This window comes from Dicentrarchus labrax, unplaced genomic scaffold (genome assembly GCF_905237075.1).
Source record: "Dicentrarchus labrax unplaced genomic scaffold, dlabrax2021, whole genome shotgun sequence".
NCBI lineage: Eukaryota > Metazoa > Chordata > Actinopteri > Moronidae > Dicentrarchus > Dicentrarchus labrax.
In genome coordinates this window covers 4727668-4751564 of record NW_026136703.1, presented here as the reverse complement: position 1 = coordinate 4751564, position 23897 = coordinate 4727668, and the positions used below count along the sequence as shown (strand labels likewise).

The 23897-nt window shown below is 38.7% G+C and overlaps 3 protein-coding genes and 1 pseudogene across 4 annotated transcripts in view; 1 reads left to right on the top strand and 3 right to left on the bottom strand.

The window, feature by feature from the left end:
- The window catches only part of LOC127359589 (interferon-inducible GTPase 5-like), a 113341-nt gene that overhangs the window by 23162 nt on the left and 66282 nt on the right, over window positions 1-23897 (top strand). The gene's annotated exons all lie outside the window — the stretch shown is intronic.
- LOC127361519 (interferon-inducible GTPase 5-like) lies at window positions 858-4772 on the bottom strand (annotated as a pseudogene).
- On the bottom strand, window positions 2056-18871 carry LOC127359627 (T-cell-specific guanine nucleotide triphosphate-binding protein 2-like). The gene is given in 8 exon segments (XM_051393598.1): window positions 2056-2192; window positions 5802-5882; window positions 8054-8232; window positions 12533-12680; window positions 14048-14249; window positions 15521-15634; window positions 15637-16092; window positions 18789-18871. Coding segments are annotated over 5 exon segments (846 nt in total). The 5' UTR covers window positions 18814-18871; the 3' UTR covers window positions 2056-2192; window positions 5802-5882; window positions 8054-8232; window positions 12533-12631.
- Window positions 21818-22353, bottom strand: LOC127361518 (T-cell-specific guanine nucleotide triphosphate-binding protein 2-like). The gene is given in 2 exon segments (XM_051396214.1): window positions 21818-22110; window positions 22113-22353. Coding segments are annotated over 2 exon segments (534 nt in total).

Below are 23897 nucleotides of genomic sequence, written 5' to 3'. Positions count from 1 at the left end.
GCAGCATAACCTCAAACACCCGATCAGTAATATTGTAATATTACAAGTTTAGTGGATCTTCTATATCTTAATATAGAAGATCTGTTTTAGACAGAGAGAAGCAGCTTCCTCTTATGTTTCATTGAAATAAAAAGTAGACTTTGCTGAATGTTAGAGGCTATTCACCCTGAAGTCTGACTGTAGAAACAGATGAGAGAAGAGCAGATCACCCTATAGCCCTAAAAAGCACTAGGTGTCTATGTGTCTGTATAGGAAGCTTCTGCAAGGAAATGATTTTAATACAGGTTATGCAAATGACCTGACTCTGAATAAAGACTGGTCTTCTTTTGAGCCACCAGTTTTATCCCTTTTAGATATATCAGGTAAATGGCACCCATACGTTTGCTGATGATGGGTTCAGACTTACATATAGCCTAAACAATGTTGATGTATGATGGATAGTTTGAGACTTGCATAAGAATGAAAATCATTTTTTTCCATTTCTATAATTTTATTTTTGCTTTGTATTTTTTCTCACCCTGTGTCTTTTGTAGGGTTACAATAAACTTTTGTCCCTTCCAGCTGATTGTTTATTGTCTTCTTCACAATCATTTATTGAGGGGAGGGTTTGGGTAACAGGTGTATTGACACAGATTCATTGATTAATAGACAATATTGATTCATAATGGTTTTGGTCATGTATCAAAACTAATAAAAAACATTCTGCTGCTTTTCACTAGTTTCAGATCTTTTCTAGACCAAACACTCATCTGCTTAATTTAAAGAAATAGATGAATTGATACAACTATTTCTCAGTTACAGCTCAAGCCAATAATCTAGATTCGTACAACGCAAATCTTCCCAATAACATACAAGCATTCAGTTTAATTCAGTTTTATTTGTATAGCCCCACATCGTGACAGAAGTTATCACAGGAAAATCTTTATACAGCAGGTCTAGACTGTACTCCTGTACTAAAATGATCACATACACAGTACACTGTGATCAAGCAACTACATGCAGTAAAAGATGCAGTTTATTACTAATTACAGAATATTTATTTCATGTAGACACATTTGTCTTATCTCTTTAATGAGCAATACCTGTTTCATTAAATGACAACAGTTTCAGTGTATTGTAACGACTAAAACCAGTTCAGTCAGACAACTCACGTTTGAAATTTTATTTAGAAAGTAATGTTTATTACAGCAGTATAGCATATTTAGATTTTGGCTTCTAGGCTCCGACCTCATCACTCCCTGCAGATATGTTTACATAGAGATATTGGGGAGTGATGAGCAAATACCTTAAACCCCTAGCCGGAGCCTACAGGTGGATGCTGGGATGGTGGTGGGGCTTACAGAGCAGCAGAAGCAATACGGATGCAGGGCAACAGCGGCATTGAAAGAGCAGAGGGAGAGCTGGGAAACTGTGCAGTTTAAATAGACCACCAGATTGGAAGGGTGCGCTTGGTTAGTGATTATGGAGTGAGGCATGTCATGTGTATATAGCAGCACAGCTCGAGTTGACTGCCTGAACTAGCTCACAGGCTTCGTTCCACTGACCTATCACAATATCACACTGAGGTCTTCAGACCCAGGGCCCTTTTAAACACTGTGTGTGCATCCTCAGCAAACATGTTGAGGAAACTATTCAGAGTTCTGTTGGTTGTGATCAAAGAGAGGGTCACTGCTGCTAAGATTCCAAATACTGGAATGAATCCGGACCATTCCTCTGCTGCTGTTGATGCAGCTGTGCTTACACATTGAGTAAGCAGCTTCATGATAAGAAATGGGGTTATTTTTGTTACAGCAATTGGTAAACGGATAGCAGCTGTCAGATCCTCCAATGGCACACCTGTGCTACCAGCTAGACTCTTCAGTGACGAGCTATCAAGACCAAACCTGACTACGTATTTTGAGACAACTCCAACCATCAAAGCTACATCAACAGCAACAGAAAGCCCAGGAACTGCTACAGCTGCACTGAGTGCAGATAGAGTAGCAAAGAGCTTTATTTGCGAATGGAAAGCCTTTTTCTTCTTGTTGATGATCTCCAGGTTGATGTTGGGCATGGCCAACAGCAGAACATTCCTCTTGTGTGCAGAAGTTCTCTCTCTAGGGTCTCATGTAGCAGATGGAAATCATACAGGTGGAGCTCAGGGCTGGACACCAGGAAGACTTGTGGAAAGTTCACTCCTTCATCTCGAAGACCTGTGCCACAAACAGTATAAGTCAATAAGATATATGAAATAATACAACTTTTAAAATTTTAAATCTCATATCAGTACTTTTGTTCTTTGTTCATTTCCTATCAGTGGTGTGATCTCTACAGTTTGCTAATCAATAATTTACAACAAATAAATAACACCTACAAATAAATAACACACAAATAAATAACATACAAATAAATAACATGGTCAATAGTTTTAAATTGCTGGCACTAGTGGCAAGAGAATGCTTCTCACACCAAACTGCTTCAATTAAAATATTCCCTAATTATGAGCAAATGTATAACTCCTCATGTATATCAATCAGGAGATAAGGAGCCATCTGATGGTCACAGAGTTGTCTTTGTTGTTGACAGGCAGACGGTCTGTAATCCGTATATAGTCCTCCTGGTCAGTTCCAGGTGTAACCCCTATGAAAGTACAGCTTTGGGTTAACTGACTAATATTTGTTTGTTTGACCTCATAGTTAATAAGTTTCATTTTAATATCTGAATTTATGAGGGAAACTTTGTTTCAAGATGACTGTAGTTGCCTAAAATAGCCGCTAGAGGGCGCACTATGTATGTGATATGTAGTAAATCCAGTAGACGTGAGCGTTGCATGCTGGGATCAAAAACACCTCAGCTAAGCCTGATGCTAACAAGTCACCATACAGCCACGAGTGAAGTTAGTTCTTCTATTGTATGGAAGAAATACTGTTTGTTTTCATGTTTATGAGTCTGTACTGGTCCAAAGTTGTTGCCAGAGGGTTCCAGACCGCTGCGACCGGACATGTAATTTTTCTGTGTATTTATGATTAAGCAATTTTCTTATCAACAAAAAACCAATTGGAGTCAACTGTAAATGTTATGGAGACACTGAAATCAGTTAATATGCTGAGTCGTGCATTTATTTTTAGTGTAACGCAAATTTTTATCGCGTCATTTCTGGGCGCCATGCTCAGTGTTGGAGAGTTAAAAATATGCTATATGTGGGCTAATGCTCATGATTTGTATACATATGGGTTTTTCCTGATATAAATAATGTGTTACAGTTGATGTTGAGATGATTAAAAATACATAAGGGTGAATGTGAATGAGAGACATGATTGATTAGAGATATGGGATAAGTTGTGTAACATGATTTATTAATACTGTTAAAAAGGGGAAAAAACACAATGATGTCTAAGGTTTTAAGGTCTCTGGATATAGTTCATCATTGCTTTTGTGGTCAGTATTATAAGTTACACTTGAGTTAAAGAGAGATATGATACTGTACAGTAATTGATGATAGATAATTCATTTTATGTCCTGCTATGGCAGATTGGTTTTTTGAGTTGCTGGATCTACATTGTGGGACAGCCTCGATCCCAACCAGGTTTCCTGTCAGACGTGAGGCAGGGTTAGAGAGTATCTGGAATTCTCCATCTTCATCATCTTCCTGAAGATTGATGCCTGGAGCAGATAAGATCTAAGCTGCATGCAGCAAGCCTACAAACAAACACACACATTCTACCCGGGTAGCACATACACATTGAATACACTTGGACAGACATGGATACAAACTAAGCTTTTTGGACTGGACTTTGACGAACATTGATATCACACAGCAATAAGCTGTAAAGAGACACTTTACTTTCAGTTCTTTTATTTCTTTTATATATTGGGAATTTGAATCTGAACTGTGATTCTACTTTTTGTTGATTGTGAAAATAAACATCCCTGTGTTTACCTTTTACATTAATCCATCCCTCGCTCCTTGAGTTGAACCTGAGTACAGTAGTCAATTAAGTGTTGTTCTTACTGGGTTACACAGGGTTTTTTAGCACTGGGGTAAAAGCAGTTACTTTTAAACTGAAGGGATCAGAGGCAGACATTCATGAATAGTGTCAGCAGGGGGCATATCACAGCTCAACATGGTTTTATCAGAGGAGTGGGCATGGGGGTCATAAAAGCACATGGTAGTCCTTGAGTTTTTGACAACTTCAGACACATACTGCTCATCAGCTGAGAAAACGTGAGTGACTGGACCAGGTTAATAAACTCAGCTTCAAATTAAAATGTGTTAGTTTACTATCATACATTGTTTTTCTGATTTATTTTAAATGATGAAAATCCAGTATTTAATCTCACTATTATTGTAAGTGACTTACAGCTTACAGCACTTAATGCAGTTTTCCCTGATTCGTGCAAGAGTCCTTTCTTCATCAAACTCCCTCTTTCTTCTCTCAGAATTTAAAGTGTTGTCACTTTAAATTGTCAGCTGGAAACTTGGTGGTACCAACACCAGGAAGATCCCACACAGTAACATTGGGGTACTTTGGATGGGGGTATGTTGTAACCTCTGAGGTGGATTCTACACAATCAGTAGGAGCGGCTCCCTCATCTTCACTGTCTATGCCTCTAAAGGCATTGACAAAGGTGGATTTACCAAAGCCTGACTCTCCTGTGATGGCAATATTCAGTGGGATGTTATTCTGCTGATCCAAATACTCCTGGATCTTTGCAGCAGCTAACGCTTGATTACTGTTTTGTAGAGCTTCTTTAATTTCTTCAGTGAATTCAGAATGCTGTTGATTATCCATGTTGATCCTTGAAAACTGGAGGAAACGATAAGTCAAAAAGTCATTATTGTCTTTTGGAGAATAGTAGAAAATGTAATCCTACAGTGATCTAACACCTTGCACACAAAATATGGCAGAATGCAATGCAAATGGTTATACAGTGACACATCCAACGCCTATCATTATCAGCAGCAGTAACATACACAGACTATGTTTGGAGGGGGCTGGGTGAAGATCAAAAGCAGTACATTTATTCTGCACAGTCTATATCTGAGGTCATAACAGACCAGAACAGTCAGTTACACAGACTCCTCCTGCACACCACTGATCCAATAGTAACAGAAATCTGACCAAACCCTCATCCACACTGTGCATCCTTGTAGATTTGTCCGTCTGTAGTTTTAGCACAGTGCAGTAACAGTGCAGTAATGCATCTACAACAGACATACAGCTGGGGGCGCTGTTATCATACTGCATCACAGTAGACTATTCAGAGCTTTTGAGATGGCCTTCCAACAACTGAAGGTGGACATAACTTTGATTGTTGAACATAGATTTGTTTTTTCTTCATGATGCTTTTAAATAAACAGAATTTAAGGTTGCCTATTTAGAGAAGGAAAGAGTCCCGCTGTCCCTCAAGAAAGCAGTTGTGTTGTTACTGCAGTCAAACAGTATCTCCAGCTCAGACAGGCAGCTTGCTGGGGGGTTAGTCCAATCAGATCACAGCTCATTTGTACACAGCCTCTTAGAGCCAGGACTGTTATTTCACCTAGCCTCAGGTTGGTCCCGCCTATGTTACTTAACCCTTTACTGGTGGTATCTAAGACCTTTCAACGAGAATGTATCATTGTTATTGGATGAAAAATATGACAGATCTCCCACAATTAATTTACTACTGTTGGGTTGTATAATACAACCCAACAACATGCAGTATAAGTTTAGTGGATCCTCTATATCTTAATGAGCCTGTTTTAGACAGAGAGAAGCAGCTTCCTCTTATGTTTCATTAAAATAAAAAGTAGACTTTGTTGAATGTTAGAGGCTACTCACCCTGAAGTCTGAATGTAGAAACAGATGAGAGAAGAGCAGATCACCCTATGAGTCACTGTGAGTTGTTCAGTTTCTTTACTTCTGTAAAAACAATAGAAGAGCTCATCAGAGCCCAGCCCTTTAGAGACTGAACAATGAAAATGTCCTGGGAGTGACAGACACCCATTGGTTATTAGTAAAGCAGCTGACTTACAAGAAACGTGCTGATTTACAAGAAGCCTGGAGCTTTAAAGTCACTAAGTGAAAGACACTTCAGCCTTACAGCTTTGTGAGATTCATTTGTAATTTTTTAATATTGTTTTTGATAATTAATGTAAGCCATTCCATCCTAATAAATAACATAACCTCATATGTATTGCTCACCCATGGCTGCTATTGCAAACGTTACCTCTCTTACAGTTTAGACTATATTTCTTCTTTCATGCTGTTTTTCAGTTAGTATAAGTACTTGTGTTGGTTCAGAAACTTAATATTGTGAGCCTGTTTGTCCCCTTTTTGAAACATTGTGTGTGTTATTTAATCTAAACAGAAGACTTGACCTGATGTTCTTGAATGGTTCTTTAATTAATAACAACAATAATAATTTCCTCTACAGAACAATTAGACTTAATCCAATCTGAGAAGAGATTTGCCGATATGTTTTCACAATGCAGCAGAAAAATGTATGTGGATTCTATATGTATACATGTAAATGTTTATGTAACATTTCATCTGAATGAATAAGCCCAAAGTACTGAAAACTCACTGTTCAGACTACACCTTGTCTCATAAAAACTCTTCCTCTACCTCCTACAGTTTCTGAATAAATTAATACTACTGCTACTACTACTACTAATAATAATAATAATAAAAACTTTATTTATCATTAGCACATATAGCACATTTCAAAACACAGCTACAAATGCTTTACAATAATAAATAAAGATAACATAGAGAACTAAAATGTCATAAAACATAACTCAACAAAAAGACCTTTAAAAACGGGTTTCAAAGTAATTTAAAAAATTGAAAATCAGACAGTCTGCAGTTCTGATCTTCTCATGCAGGTGATTCCTGAGACTAGGAGCTCTAACTGCAAAGGCTCTACCACCTCTGAATATCAATCTGGACCTAGGAACAACGGAGCGACACATCTGAGGATGTCATGGGCAGGATGTAGCACTTCATTTTTTAATGAAAATAATTTTAGGGTTGTACTGTGTCAGCGAAAAAGTTTAAATCCTTTCTCTTCGCAGTTGTTCAGTTGTACAGTGTTCAGTCGCTTAGACAGTAGGCAGAAAACGCCGTGCTGGGAATGTACCTGATTTACAAGAAACACGGAAACAGAGGACAGGAGTGGTTTGTTTATTAGAGCTGACATTCTGCACCTCCTAGTGACGGGCATGGCAGTTTCAGTGTATTGAGACAGCTCTCTGGGCTGGAGCAACTCAGGGTATATCACTGCTCATATTCACTGTAGTAGTACTAGTTTCCAATAAATGTATATTGTATAAATACTCATATTTTCTATCTGCATGATGTTAGGTCCATGGATTCAAGTTCCTGTGATTTCCCAATAGACAATGCAGTGACCACGGTATCCATTTGTTAAAATCCTTTTGTGTAAGTCACTCTTGGGCTGACTGAGATTAGAAGACTAAAAAATAAATGTCCAGATGTGATTCCAAAATTAAAACTGCAAGCAGTGATGATTGGGCCCTCACACTCGGTGCACGTCAGGGTGTGCTGTTCACTCCTTGCCTTCACGTGTTGCATAAAAAACAACAAAATAATTTTAAAAGACAGCAAATAAGAAAGCAGAAATAGACATGAACCTGCACAAGGTCTAAAAAAAGGTCCTTTCCAGTCAGCCACATCACTTGGCTGCAGCACCTTTCCTTTTAAGCACAATCGGACCTGCAGGAGACATTGGCTCCTACAGACAATAGTGACTTTTTAACTTCTCGTTTCCTCCAGTTTTCAGGGATCACCATGGATAATCAACTGGATTCTGAATTCACTGAAGAAGTTAAAGAAAAAGTTTGCTCAGATTGACAACAAGTTACGAGCTGAGGAGAAAAGGTCAGAGGGAGATGTTGCAGAAAGGACTCTTGCACAAATCAGGAGAGACTGCATTCAAGATAAGTGACTTTTGTATTCTTTTATGATAATAGTTAGATTTATTACTGTATTTTAATTACAAGTCACATAAAACAGATGGTAAAGAATATTAAATATAATCTTAAGTAAAAGTTATCTAGAGTCTAACATACTTTATAACTTCACCAGCAGTCCCAGATTCATGCTCCAGGAAGGTAATCTTCCTCTTCTTGATGGTGGTGGGGTGGAGTGATGAAGAGCTTGAGCCATTGTTGTTTTCACAGAGGTCCCATTTTCTGTTTGGAAACATTTAACAAAAGTTTCCTGGAGCAAACTTTCTTTCACAGAAAATCTGGACCAGCAAGATGTTTTTATTCCTTGAACTTATCATTCAGGCGTATAGGACTGATATTGATGTATTAAATGCTGATATTGTTTTTTATACATGCAAAACAACAACAAAACAAAACAAGGTTAGATGTTACTGGTGAGTTTCTGGAGATTAAGATTTTATATATTAAAGTGAGGCATCAAAAGCACACAGTGCCAACCAAGAATCTAGAAATAATAATCCAATAACATGTATGTCTCTATCAGCCACTCTGAGCGGTTCTATTTCATTTTGAATGCATCGGGTAAATAGAAAACACAGCTGTGCCTCATTGTCTGTCTAAGCAGCACAAAGGATATCAGTGTTATCACCACTGTTCTGTTCTGTCTGTGCTTTCATTCAGCTATTTTAACTGTTGGAACGTTTTCTGTTGATCAATAAGCAGTGTACCTATCACATTAACTAATGAAAATAGGAAAAGGGACATAACACTTAAATACTGCCATATTTGTCGAAAAAATAGAGTTTTAACAGAATTTGAATTCTCGGAGGATACATATTTAAGTATTTTCTTCATTTAATTTGAAATGAATTACCATCTGTTTGCAGGGTTTTCCATATTCATTTATTTTTCCTATCGTGACCGTCAGGTGACTCTTTATGAAGGTATTGAGGGATATTTCAGGAGTTACACATTTGAGAGACTGAACAGATTGCAGAACTCTTTTGTTCCTCAGTCTATCATATATCATATTGTTGTAGACTAAACACTGATTGTGAGGCAAATAATTCACATGATTACACTGGAGCCACAGAAATAATATATGTTTGAAGTATTTGTTTTGTTGTTTGGTTAAGTTATTTGTTTTGTTATTTGTTTGAAGCAGTGTTTGTTGTGGAGACAAAAATCATAATTTGGGAACCTTTTAATTGGAGGAGTTGAATGTGAATAACATTTTCTTTCTATGTCTTGTAGTCACAGGTATTTCAAACTAATTATTTGTATTAAATGGTTGATTAGCCAACTGTTGAGGTCACACCACTGATAAGGAATTACTCCAGGATCAAAACAGCATCTACACTGAGATATGCACATTGTATTGTACATTTTAAAAGTTGTGATTATTTTATATATCTTATCATCATATCATTTATTATTATTGGCAGCAGAGGAAGAATCCAGATACATCCCATTTTTGGGATCCCAGCAGGAATGGGCCTTAGCTTTAGACGGTGTTGCACTATTAGCTGAAGTACAACACTAATAGTATGAATGTGTACTGTTATAGCCTGTAATTTGAATTTGAACTGCTCTTTTATAGTTTCTATTGTATGTTGGTGTTGCAAGTTCACATTGCTGTTGAAGTGAATTTCTATACATTTTGCGCTATGTAAATAAGACTGCTCGTCCTTTTCTCACACCTGTGTGTCTCGTTTGCACTGTAGCTTTTCTGACAAACTTTAGACTCGTAGGTTTCCACAAGCCGATCTACAGTGTCCTCTCTGTACTTTAATGACCTTTATCTGTAACAAAGATAATGAAGGAATGCCATATATGATTTTAAACCTAAAGGCACAATCTGTGGTTAGTTTACAGTCATCTTCCTGCTCAGCTGCCAGTGTGCATGGTTCACATCTGAATGTCATGTCCACTCCATCTGCTGCAACTAAAATGCAGAGCACAGGGACTCGCAGAAGTGGCCAAAAGGATGCTACAACAGTTCTGATAGGGCCTTTAATTACCTCTCATCCATAGTGTCTGTAGGATCTGTTCCACTGGTGCTAAAACAATGCGGTCTCTGGACAGAGCCATCAGTACAGTTAAGATTCTCAAGTTAAACTAGGGCTTATTACTCTGTTACCAAGATTCAGGCATTTCTGTGAGTTTTTATTTCAGTTGATGTTGTAATCTCAGACAACACCATGTGCTGAGTCTGTTATTGTAAAGTCAGGGTACAACAAAGCACTTAAAGGGTTCACAACTTCTTCTAGTGGCTTGATCAGCTTGATCAGTTAGTTAGCTAGGGTTCTTTAATGGTGTACATGGACTCTAACAGGAAGACAAAAGCCTCAGAGAGACTCACAGAAAACAGTTTCCTTCCAAGTTCTCTCACGTGTTTGTTTACATAAGGCTAGACCCCGTTACTATGGGCAACCTGTTGCCAAACAAGAGTCAGACTCACACACTGATGCCAACCTAGGTCTCCTTTTTGAAATATTCAATGTATGTTTTTTTAAATGTGTCTATATATGCATTTCTAAAACCTTAGCAGGCATGACAAAAGCTGCAATGTATGGGCTCGCCTCGGTACAACATCTTCTTGAAGATGGACATACAGTAGTTTGCTATAGGAAGTGTACCCAGGGGCTTTAATGCTGGACTGAGGGCTCAGCTGTGGAATGAGCCGCTCCTGGTCAGTTCTGAGGGAGATGAGGGAGATGAGGAAACCGATAAAAACAAAAATCATATGCCACATTTGAACATCCGTCTTCATGTAAACAGGTAGAGGGAAACACGTGAAGTTCATATGAAAGATCCTGGTATCTGTGCGGTGTCCGACGTACTGTGGGAAGATTGGACTTCTCATGTATATTTGAGCTATTCTATTTCCTAACCTCTGCTCCTTTCCAGTTAATCAGAGTTAGTATATCAGACTTTGGCAGACCCTTTAAACTCTTAATCCAGAGCTTTAACCCATATTGTAGTGCAGACTATTTACTGAGGGGTATTGCAACATTGTCAGTATTATTACATGTTTATGTTGTTACATGTTTGGATGTTTATTTGGCCATTGACTGGCTGATTTTAGAGTGTACAGATGGAAATCAGAGGAATGAAATTAGTAGCTGTTCAATGCACTTTTATTATGGGACATTTCCATTAGCAGCACCATTTTGAGGGCTTCTATCCCTCCACACATGAGAAGGGTGCAACGAAAGAGTGGTGCAAAAATGAAAAAAAATAATAATAATAAAAAAAAACATGGTGTGAAGAAGAAAGAGAGAGAAAAAGGCCAAGTGTGGTTGGGGACTCCGGCTGGGCCGCTGGAAACACGATATCAGTCAGTGTGTTGGATGGCAGGGATTTGTGGGGACACTCGTACGGAACAGGAGTGTACTGAGTCTTAAATCCTCACCTGTCTGTGTCACCTTGGTGTGTAAAGGTTCTGACACCACCACATTTCTGTCAGATCACGCACTTGGTGTCGACCCGCATGCCTAAAGAAGGGTGCACAAAGTGTGACGTGTTGACTTTAACCTTTAATAGAAAATTGCTTGCAATATGGAACACACCTGTTACACAACAGTTTGTACTGCCTGAGAAATGTTGCACCCAGTTTTAGAGCTTGTATAATTGAGAGGAGTCAGTATTTTTATGGTTGGAAAAAAAAAGTATCCTCCACCGAAAGATGTACAGTTGGAAAAAAAAAGAAGCATTTTGTACACCATTCTTGATGTTTGAGAGAAGTTAAAAAAAGATCATAACATTGAGGAATGTTCCATTTTCCTGTAAATTGTTTCTTTATTTATTTGCCTTATTTAGTTTGCTATATTTTGTATGTACACACAGCATTACAACAAAATGTTATATTAAAAATATGAATATGAATAATTAAACTGTGGTCCGTGTATGATGGATAGTTTGAGTCTTGTATAAGAATGAAAATCCTTTTTTCCCATTTCTATAATTTTATTTTTGTTTTGTATTTTTTTCTCACCCTGTGTCTTTTGTAGGGTTACAATAAACTTTTGTCCCTTCCAGCTGATTGTTTATTGTCTTCTTCACAATCATTTATTGAGGGAAGGGGTTGGGTAACAGGTGTATTGACACAACATAACATAACACAAAAAGCCCTTTTAAAAATGTGCTTCAAAGTAATTTAAAAAATCAGACCGTCTGTAGCCCTGATCTTCTCGTGCAGATACTGAGACTAGAAGCTCTAACTGCAAAGTCTCTACCACCTCTGAGTATCAATCTTGACCTAGGAACAACGGAGCGACACATCTGAGGATGTCATGGGCAGGATGTAGCATGAATGAAGATGGAGTCAAAATTAATTTTGGCCTAAACAACGGTGTCCCCAGAAGCGATGCAATGGATATCCACTGTCATTTACACTATATATATGTGTATCAGTGCACATCTTACAGAGCAAGGCTCCAACAAATAAAATGCTTTTGTCTTTCAGGATTTTTTCATTCTACTGTAACTTGTGCCTTCATTTATTTCCCTTATTCAGTTTGCTATATTTTGTACATGCACACAGCTTTACAAAAAAATGTTATAATAAAAGTAGAAATGCACGCCCTGGTGGCTCACCTGGTGGAGCTGGCTGAGTCCTTGCTGCAGCGACCATGGGTTCAAGTCCAACCTGTGGCCCTTTGCTGAATGTCATTCTCCCCTCTCTCCCCCTCTCTGTCACTTTGCAGCTGTCACTATCAGCATGTTGAGGAAAGTATTGAGAGCTCTGTAGGTAGAGTAAAATGAGAAGGTCATTCCTGCCATCTGCTGTCATTAATGCAATGTTACCTCCAGACAAAGACAATATCTTAATAATAAGATCTTTGCTTATTTCCTTTGCAGCCAGTGGTGATGTCCTCACTTCTCTAAGATCATTCAAAGGCAAACAAGCACTAAGCCTGACGCCTTCTGGTTGGTTCGTTGATGGGTTGGTCAATATGCTCTCATCCAACAAAGGTCTTATTGGTCGGACAATCACTGGTGTTACTTTATGAAGAGGAAAAACATTTCTTTATCCATTATTTTCCGGGGTGGGAGGGACTTATGCAGACCCGATGTATATTGATGTATGCTATATTGTTAGAAATTACATTAATTATGTAAAAAATAATAAAATTCAAATATATTTTACTCAACAAATTTGGTTCTGTTTTAATAATAATGTAGTTTTATAGACCAAAAACTGATAACTTCAACCGGCAACCTGGAGAGTACAGGGCTAAACTTACTGAACACTTATTCACACAATTTTTCTGTTTTCAGAACCAGTTTAGGTTACTTTATTTGTATCCAAAGGTAGATTTGGTCCCAATCCACTACGTGTGGAAGAATTAATTACATTCATGAGAACAGATATTTAATAATCATTCAAGTGTACATGTCACTGAGGACTGAATGTAAAGACAACATACTGTATGTCCATGTCTGTAGATGGGACTGAAGGAACAAGAACATTTATGACATGGGGAATTCATTTGTGAAAAAATGTAATGTAATTACAACTTAGCTCATATCAGTTAATTTCAATGAACATATTTATTTTGATTTCAAAAGCCTTCCTTTCAATCAGAAGAAAACTGTATTTAGACAGTAAGCATCATAAAAATAATGCAGAAGCTCATTTGCATACAAAGCTAACAGTTTTAATTATTATGATATCACAATGAGGTGTTCAAACCCAGAGCCTTTGTGAACACCCTGTGTGCATCCTCAGCAAGCATGTTGAGGAAAGTACTGAGAGCTCTGTAGGTGGAGATGAAAGAGAAGGTCATCGCTAGTGGGAATCCAATTAATGGACTAAATCTGGACCCTTCCTCTGCTGCCATTAATGCAGCTTCACCTGCAGACAAACATAGTAGCTTAATAACAAGATCTTTGCTTATTTCCTTTGCAGCCAGTGGTGATGTCATCACTTCTTTAAGATCATTCAAAGGCACACGAGCTGTACGAGCAAGATTCTCAAGTGACTCACAATCAAGACCAAAAGTAACTTGGTACATTCTGATGGTTTCAGCCAGAATGGTTACATCAGTAGCAAAAGAAAGCCCAGCAACTGGGGCAGATGCTATGAGTGCAGATACAGAGGCATAGTACTTTATTTTGGCCTGTAAAGCCTCTTTCTTCTTGTTGATGATCTCCAGGTTGATGTTGGGCATGGCCAACAGCAGAGCATTCCTCTTGTGTGCAGGAAGTTCTCTCTCTAGGGTCTCATGTAGTAGATGGAAATCATACAGGTGGAGCTCAAAGCTGGACACCAGGAAGACTTGAGGAGACAAAACACCTTCATTTTGAAGACCTGTGTCACAAAAGGAGTTTGATGTGTTCAGCATAATATTGTCAGATCCCAACAACATAAATACTGTCTGTAAAGAATATCTTATTTTTTTATTTTTCTTGGCACTCACTGTATGACAATGCTATCAATAAAAGGAAATGATGGAGGACACCATTCCACTGCTTGTGTGTCTGTTCAAGATTTATGTATCTGCTCAATAAGAGGGAGTCTGTGGGCTAAAGGTCTTTGCTGCTGAGATACAGTGGAGGGACACATAGAGGGAAAACATTAACTTTGAAGGACAACTACTTGATTTCACTAATTCTGACTGCTGAAGCTTCATATTAGCTTTAATTGTGCTTTAAAGGGCATTTTGTACATAATATTGACTGTGGATTTAATCTGTATGTTACAGTGAAGTCATATAAGAAAGGGATTGCCAGGAAAGACAGCGGGAATTATTACATTGGTAGACTGTGGACAACACAGTATATCTGTTTGTATATGAGTTTTATTTTAGTTAGGTTGCAATTTGGTTTCTTTGATTTTTGTATGGTCAGACTATATAACCTTCCTAGTTAGATTTGTTTTGTTTGTTATTGTTAACAGTATAGTGTGTTTTGTTTTGCCTCTGCTCTGTTCTCTGTGCCCTGTTCCAGGTACTGCCCTCCCCTCCGATTGGTCAGAAGCACCTGCATTAGTTTAGCATCATCAACGGCTTTAAAACAAAGACAGCAGAAGCAGATGAGGCCAGTAGGCAAAACCACTAGATAGCTGTGTGGTGCGGTACGTTGTTTGTCCATGTGTGCATGCGTCCTGCTTTCATTACTCCCTCAGAGTAATTAACATTTATTTTGTATGTGTTACTATCACAGCCTCTCTGTGTTTACAAATCCAGTCTGGCTGATCATTATAGTAGTAGTTAGTCTATGAGTCCCTCCATCTCCAGCTATTTAGATTTGTATTTATTTATTTTAACCAAACCAGTGTTGGTGATTGTTGGAACAATGGAAAGACGAACAAAGACTGTTTTGGTGAGTTTTATTTTATTTCTGTCCACTTTGAATAAAATTGCAATGCGAGGTAAAATGATCACTTTAGTGATATTATGGCTCTGGTTGAACAGCGGTATAATATATAATGCTGTCAGACACTTAGAATAACAATCGGAGCCTGTGAGTGGAGACAATGATTTGATTTGATTAGCTTTAAATATAGCAACATTCTTTAGTTGCAAATAGAGAAAATCCACTGAATATAATATTCATATTTATTAGATAAGAAACAATTACCCTGAATGCAGTTTTCCTTGATTAGTTTAAGAGTCCTTTCTGCATCAAACTCCCTCTGACTTTTTCCCTCAGCTTGTAAATCGTTGTCAATCTTTGAGCGAACAAAGTAGAACTTTTCTCCATCTTCTGAATCTCCTGAGCGAGTTTCACATCATTCTCTCTGAAGCGAGTGTCTGAGATGATGATGAAGAAGTCGAACTTCTCAAATCCAACATTCTCCAGGTACTTGTCAGCTGGAAACTTGGTGGTACCAACTCCAGGAAGATCCCACACAGTTACATTGGGATGCTTTGGATGGGGGTATGGTGTGACTTCCATTGTGGTTTCTACACAACCAGTAGGGGCAGCTCTCTTATCTATGTTGTCTATGCCTCTAAAGGCATTGACAAAGGTGGATTTACCAGAGCCTGTCTCTCCTGTGATGGCAATATTCAGTGGAGTGTTCTTCTCCTTTTCCAAATAATCCTGGATCTTTGCAGCACCTTCAGCATGACTCTTTTTCATTGCTTCTCTAAGTTCTCTCAAAAGGTCCTTGTCTTCAAAAATCTCAGGTTGATAATCCATGGCTATCCCTGAGAGGGTCAGAAAAACAGAAATAAAATAACTGCACTGTTGTCTTAGATATCAGCCTATTTGATTTGACATTATGATCATACTAAATTGGATAGCTGATCCCAAATGAGGAAATCATCAAAATGTCAAAATCTAAATGTGACATGCATTTACCTTTAATAATAAATAATTATCAACCAATCATATAATTTCATGTGTATGTTTTTATAGATTTTACAATATATATAACTGGTAAGTCAATTGTCAAGTGTCAGATACATAAAACAGCTGAATATTAGCAGCTACTCACTCAAGTGTCTTCCTTCCTGATGAGACTGAATATGTGGTTATGTTGTACATTGGTTCAATAGTTGAGAAACTGAGTCAATATTCATATGAATGGGAATAACCACTCTGCTTGTCAGGGTACATAGATTTTTAAGACCCGCTCACTCCCTAACGTTTACCTGTGCTTACAGGAAATCACTGATAGTTTGATTAAAACGCGGCTCTGAGCGGCCTAAAAGCTGAAGAGACTGAAGTATCACACACCCATCTGGCAAGAACCTGCGGCGGTCACCGCTAACTCCCTGTGCTTGGAACTCGCCTATCCTCCTGGCAGAAGTTATATCCAGTAGTAACACAGTTTCAAGAGAAACCATTTCAAATAAGCAATCCCAAGGGGTTCAAATGGGGAATGTACACCATGGACTATATCCTATACGTCCTATGACGGTCTAGTCCTGAAAACTGGCCTCTGGCCTCTGGCCCCCTCTGAGGAGCCATGCAATCAAGGAGCAGCTATATTTCTCAGAAAAAAAAAAAACTGAAGATCTCCAAGACAGCCGTTCATTACACCAAGAAAAAGCAAGCCGAACACGGTACTACAAAATTGCTAGGTTGAGGCAGGAAACCCTCTTTCTACCCCACGAGATGACAGTGCACTCATCCGTTCCTGTGTCAGGAATCGTCGTCAGACCTCCAGGGACCTTAAAAATGAGTGGGCACTGTCGAGAAATGTGACTTGTTCAGCAAGGACAGTTCAAAACTGACTTCTTAGCTGGTCTGAAGTCAAACGGCACGGAAGAAGCCCTTCATCAACGAAAGGCAGAGGAACGCCCGGTTACTCTTTGCTAGGGATCACAAGGATTGGACTGTTGATGATTGGATAAGGTTCTCTTCAGTGATGAATCCAATTTTGAGTTAATGCCCACTCCAGCCAACTTACTGGTTAGAGGAAGCCTGGAGAAGCCTACAAACCAGACTGTTTTGCCCCTACAGTAAAACATGGGGGTGGATTGGTGATGATCTGGGGTTGTTTCAGTATGGGTGGAACAGGGCAAATGCAATTGTGTGAAGGGCAAATGAACCAGGTCACGTACAGGGCTACTCTTGAAAACAGTCTTCTTCCATCAGCTGATAAACTCTTTCCTGCCTCGAATGACTGGATTTTCCAAGAAGACAATGCCCCTTGCCACACGGCAAGGTCAGTTAAAGCCTGGATGGAGAACCAGAACATTCGAACCATGCCTAAGCCTGCTCAATCACCAGATCTAAATCCAATTGAAAACCTGTGGAACATCATCAAACTCAAAATGGAGAACGCCCAAAAACAAAGCAAATTTGTTTGAATTTTTGCAACAGGAATGGGCTGCTGTGACAGCAGAACAATGTCAGAAATTTGGTGGAGAGCATGCCAAGACGCATGGCTGCAGTCATCAAAAACAATGGTTATGCAATCAAGTACTGACTCCTGTGTGTATCATGTGACTAAAACAGACAGAAAAGAAAACATGGAATGCCTAAAAGCACTGTTTTTGGCAGTAAGAACTTAAGTGATTTTGGTTATTATCAAGAAAACCATGGAAAATGGCTAGATATCAGCTCTTAAATTAAAATCTTATGAGCTATTTTTGTTGTTATCATTATATTTGTCCAAACAAATGTACCTTTAGTTGTACCAGGCAGTAAAATGAACAAGAAGCTGAAGAAACAAGGGTGGTCTAATACTTTTTTTCTTTTTGGATAAATCAAAACCCACTTTTTCCAACACAAATCCTGTTTCTGCTTCTGTCTCATTGTCTCACTGCTTGGTCCTTACAGATGGATTCTTATGAGAGTTTTTACACACAAGGGATTTGCTTTGGTCCATAAGAATCACAATCAAGTGTAGAAAAATAAAGATAGAAGATACAAATAGAGACAAATAAGAAGGAGCCACTATAAGTATAAAGAGAGTATACAAAATGGCTGGATACTTATAAGAGTAGGAAGTAAAACACAAAATGGATGACATGGAAAGATGAAAGCTGTTGTCAGTCATGTGCGTCAAATCTGGAATCGGCCAAGTCCTTCTTGAATTGCAGCTAAAAACCTATTTTGACTAGAGTGTCAAGGGTGTAACCAATTCAGTGTCCAACCAACTGAGCTATGGTGTTGAAAAATGGGCCAAATGGTTGGTTTTTTGTTTATATCAGGACATTATGATGTCACAGTGAAGTTGACCTTTTACCTTTTGGAAAAATCCTTTCATAGCTCTATCCCATTAACTATTTCTGTAAAATTCTGTTATAATTACTGTTGAGTTGGAACCAAAAATCAGTTTCTCAAGGTAATTTTATTATCATCATCATCATCATCTTTGCTCAAAGTACTGTACCATAAAAAACATTGTAATACACAATTTAGAGCATTGAGACTGTGATACATGACTTACCTAATGGATGTACTTGCAACACCATTCAGCAAAAACGTTTAAGTTCTCTGCGCAGTTGTTCAGTTGTACAGTGTTCAGTCGCTTATATAGTCAGTGGGAAACGCCCTGCTGGGAAAGCACCTGATTTACAAGAAACACAGAGAGGACAGGAGTGGTTTGTTTATTAGAGCTGAAGTTCTGCACCTCCTAGTGACGGGCATGGTAGTTTCAGTGTATTGAGAAAACTCAGGGGTATATAACTGCTTCATTGTAGTACGTTCAGTGAACGAATCAATGCACTGTTCCCCCACAGAAAGGATCTGAGACACCCTGAGAATGGGAAAATTACATGTGGTTATGTTTTATTTTATTAGTTATATTATTATTATTAGATATGTTCTTTATTAGGATGGACTGAAATACACTAAGTGCGAAAAAACTGAATTACTATTGAATCCTAATTCAGGCAGAGGACACTGCTGAAGTGTCACTCACTTAGTGACCTGACAATCTCCATGTTTCTTGTAAATCTGCAAAGTCACCTGCTTTACTAATAACCAATGGGTTGTCTGTCAGTCCCAGGACATTTTCATTGGTCAGTCTCTAAAGAAAAAAATATTTTCAATGAAACATAAGAGGAAGCTGCTTCTCTCTGTCTAAAACAGGCTCATTAAGATAGAGGATCCACTAAACTTGTAATTTTACTGTCTATGAGAATAGATGTCTCCTTCCTCTGTGGAAGAGCTCTGATTTTATAGTGCTAATGAAATTCTACCTCGTCACCTCAGTATGCCAAACTGTTTTAGTGTGATTTTTAAAGGAAGAGTGGACAGACATTTAGATCTTTCTAAAGATGTAGTGTACATTATAGGGTATTCATGACTGCTGCATATCAGACCATCTTGGTCTTGGAGGTGTTCAGCTGCAGATGGTTGGACCTGCACCACCTCACTAAGTCCTAGACCAGGCTCCTTTATTCCCCATCCCGTCCATCCTGAGCCAAGTATTGCAGTATCGTCCCAGTATTTCTGCATGTGGCAGAGCCCAGATCTGTACAAGGTGAAGAGGACGGGAGAGAGCATGGTCCCCTGTGTTGCTCCGGTGCTGCTGACCACAGTGTCTGACGTGCAGCCCTTCAGTCTGACGTACTGTGGTCTCTCAGTGAGGTAGCCGTAATCCATGTCCCCAGGAGTGGGTCCACTCTCATCTCTGTCAGCTTGTCTCCCAGCAGGAGCGGCCAGATGGTGTTGAAAAAAAAAAATGCACAGCGCCGCTCTCCTTGTCCAGATGAGAGTAGGCCCTATGGAGCAGATAGAGGATGGCATCCTCCACGCCCACCTTCTCCTGGTATCCAAACTGCAATGGATCTTGTGTGTGGGGGACCTGGGGTCTGAGGACATGGAGAATCAACCGCTCGAAGGTCCTCATTATGTGTGACGTCAGTACTACTGGTCTGAAGTCATCCGGCTCCCCTGGGGTGTTTTTTCTTAGGCACCGGGATGAGACATGAAGTCTTCTAGAGTACTGGGACCCTCCCCAGCTGCAGGCTCAGGTTGAAGACATGCTGGAATGGCTCCCCGAGTTCATTAATTACACCAAAAATGTAATTGACAACTGTGGGAGTTATATCTGAAGACTAGAAAGGCGCTATACAAGTACAGGACCATTTACCATATTGGTGTATTAAATGCTGATATTGTTTTTTGAAAATGTTCAAAGCCATAAATAAATTATCAACACCATCTACATGCCAAACAAATACAAAAACAAGATACTCAGAAGGCAATATAAAAGAGTCAGGCACTAAGGCCAAACAATCCTCCAAAAAACAGTGACCTTAAAAAGCCTTGTTAAAGGACAATTCCGGCGCAAAATGAACCTGCGGTTAATAACACATGTGTACCGAGTTGGTTCGTTCTCTGGGATATGTTTTAATTCTAATCGTACGTGACCAGTTTTAGCACAAACCGCTAATTACCGTATAACGCTAGTCAACGGGGCACAGAGTAACGTGAAAAGAAAGCTATTTCTATACCATTAACAAGGCTCAAAATAGCACCACACTTACACGGTAGCATAATGAATTGAATATTGTGTTTCGTTTTTAGGGGTTTTTAATTTGGTTTCGGTTTTAGGAAAACTATTAATTAATTTTTGATAATGGTTCGGGTTATTTGGTCCAGAGGTGGTACAATAGGTGGCTCCTTTTTAATAACATTGCATGTACTTTTAAGTGTGTTATTTGGGTTTTATTTAGTTATACTTGGGTGTTGAAGTGTTTATTTATAGCCCCTTTTATAAGATCCACCCTGTAGAACCACAGACTGCAGCCACTATTTATCAATAGTTTTCCACCCATAAACGAAACTCTACTCTCCTATTGTGTTTCCAGTATTATTGGTCGTTTATCCTTTTACTTGTGCAGTTGTTTTATGGTCCCGGTAATAAATTATTTCAAGCTGTTCAAAAGGAAAACCTTGTTTCTGATCTTTTAAGTGGTCTTACCTGTGCCAGTGGGAATCAGTGGGTTTGTAAAAACTGTCATCAATTTCACATTTTAACTCTTTGGGTGAAAGTCCCAAGGTGGCATTGTCGATTTATTTTACTTATCAATTTGGGCCGAGTCCTCTATTGGGCGTGGTTACAACAGCATCTCATCAGTCCAGATTTTCTATGAAAGACAATTAGTCCCGTAAACTTCTGTTTTAAAACAGGGACTGGGGTTTCTGTAGAAGAAACCCGGATTACCTTCAGCATCTTTGGCATCAAGTTTGGGAAGTTACTAAAAGCACATTTATGTCAGACTCCACCACCACCAGACAACTTTGTTGTAACTTAACATCATATTGACAGCTATCTGACTGTAATTTGAGAAATAAATTCTTCAAATAAAAGAGAACAGTATGTTGGAGTCAAGACAAACTATCATGAGTTCACTGAAGTATAAACAGACATATAGTTATTAATTATCTTGTATTTTTCTACTTGTTTTAAATGATGGAAATCCAGTCATTAATCTCCTTATTATCATAAATGATTCCATAAGACCCTTACCTTGAATGCATTTTCCCTGATTTGTGTGATCGTCTTTTCTCATCAAACTCCCTCTGACTTCTTTTCTCAGCTCGTAAATCGTTGTCAATCTTTGAGCGAACATAGTAGAACTTTTTCTCCCTCTTCTGAATCTCCTGAGCGAGTTTCACATCATTCTCTCTGAAGCGAGTGTCTGAGATGATGATGAAGATGTCGAACTTCTCAAATCCAACAAGCTCCAGGTATTTGTCAGCTGGAAACTTGGTGGTTCCAACACCAGGAAGATCCCACAGAGTAACATTGGGGTAGTTGGATGGGTGTATGGTGTAACTTTCATTGTGGTTTCTACACTACCAGTAGGGGCAGCTCTCTCATCTCTGTTGACAAAGGTGGATTTACCAGAGCCTGTCTCTCCTGTGATGGCAATATTCAGTGGGGTGTTGTTCTTCTTGTCCAAATACTCCTGGATCTTTGCAACAGCTAAAGCTTGATTATTGTTTTGTAGGGTTTCTTTAATTTCTTTAGTGAATTCAGAATGCAGTGGATTATCCATGGTGATCTTTGAAAACTGGAGGAAACAAGAAGTCAAAAAGTCACTATTTTCTTTTGGGGAATAGTAGAAAATTTAATTCTACAATGATCTATCATCCACAGGGTGCAAACTACAAAGGATCCAATAAGACATGAGCTCCATTGAAGACATGATTTGTGAGATTTTGGGGGACTTCTATACTAAAATACTGACAATATGCAATTTTTGCCATGCATTTTTATTTTTCTGTATCTTCATCATAATGGATCATGTGTAGTGTGTTAGGCTATTGTTGATGTATGATTGATGCACAAGGGTAATTCAACGTTTAAATTCTTCCATACTGATGCAAAAATCCAATTCCACAAATGAATACAAATTATATATTCAAATATTAATAAATTAAGAAAATTCATAGGCTCATATTTTTGCCTCAGTAAATATGGTGCAAATCACCTTCAAACACCCTAATAAAAAATGTAAGCACATCCAAAAACTGCATGTGAATTCATGCATTCAGAGCTGCACACATATTTTGGTACAAATATTTCTTTTCTAACATGAGCAACTCATAAATAACAACTGCTTGAATGTTCTGCTACGACTCACAAATGCTCTTTTTTGTCTCTCACAAATGGCCACATGACCTTTTCACCAAATATCTCAGTGAAACGTGGCACAAAAGTGGTCAGAGTGAAAAATAAACAAATAATCTGCTCTGTTTTCGGAATTAACAAGACACCTCCAGCACACTATCCATGCCAAGGGCCAGCTCGCAGCGCCACTGAGCCTAACCAAACTCATGTAAGCAGCCTCCAGCATGTTCCAGTGGGCCCATGCAGGGCTCCGTGTTCCCTAGCCTTCAATCATTTTCTTCAAATACAAATTCCACTGTCACAGGCATTCAGTTGTTTTACACCAATGGTCTCAATACACCACTAAAGGGTTGTAACCCACGTGTAGTTAACAGAATACTCAAATACACTTAGAACCAGTGTCCAGGCTCTTAGGAGGAGTTGAAAGAGTATGACAGACACAATAAGCAACTGGAGCCACAGGGTACTTTAACTTCAAATGTGAATGTATTGGAAGTTGTATAATGAAAAATAACAAAGGTCCTTTCTTAACCAGGACTCTGGAACAAAAATAGTTTCACAGTGTTTTAAAGAAATTAACATAAACCACCTTAGAAATATAATACCCAACACAGTTGTTGGAAATATATTTGGTATGAAATAGAGTTCAGGATAAATAAAGTCCAGGATTCCTTTGATCCACTCAAGTTCCAGTTTAGTTAGTTGTCGTCCGTTCAGCTAGCTTAAGTCAGAGGGTCAGTTTCAGTTCAAAGCGCTTTAGTTCTGTCAGAAGTCATATGGTAAGGTGTGAAGTTGTCACAGTCCTACCACTCAAATGATGGGGAATGAAGGCAGGGATGGTCTTCTCCTCTGGGCAAAGATGGTTCCAACTCCTTGGAATAAGGAGGGGATTTGGTTCAGTACTGGCTCGCCATCTCCTTCGTCAAGGAGGATCCAAAATCCAAATCTAAGGGTGTCTCCAGGGAATCT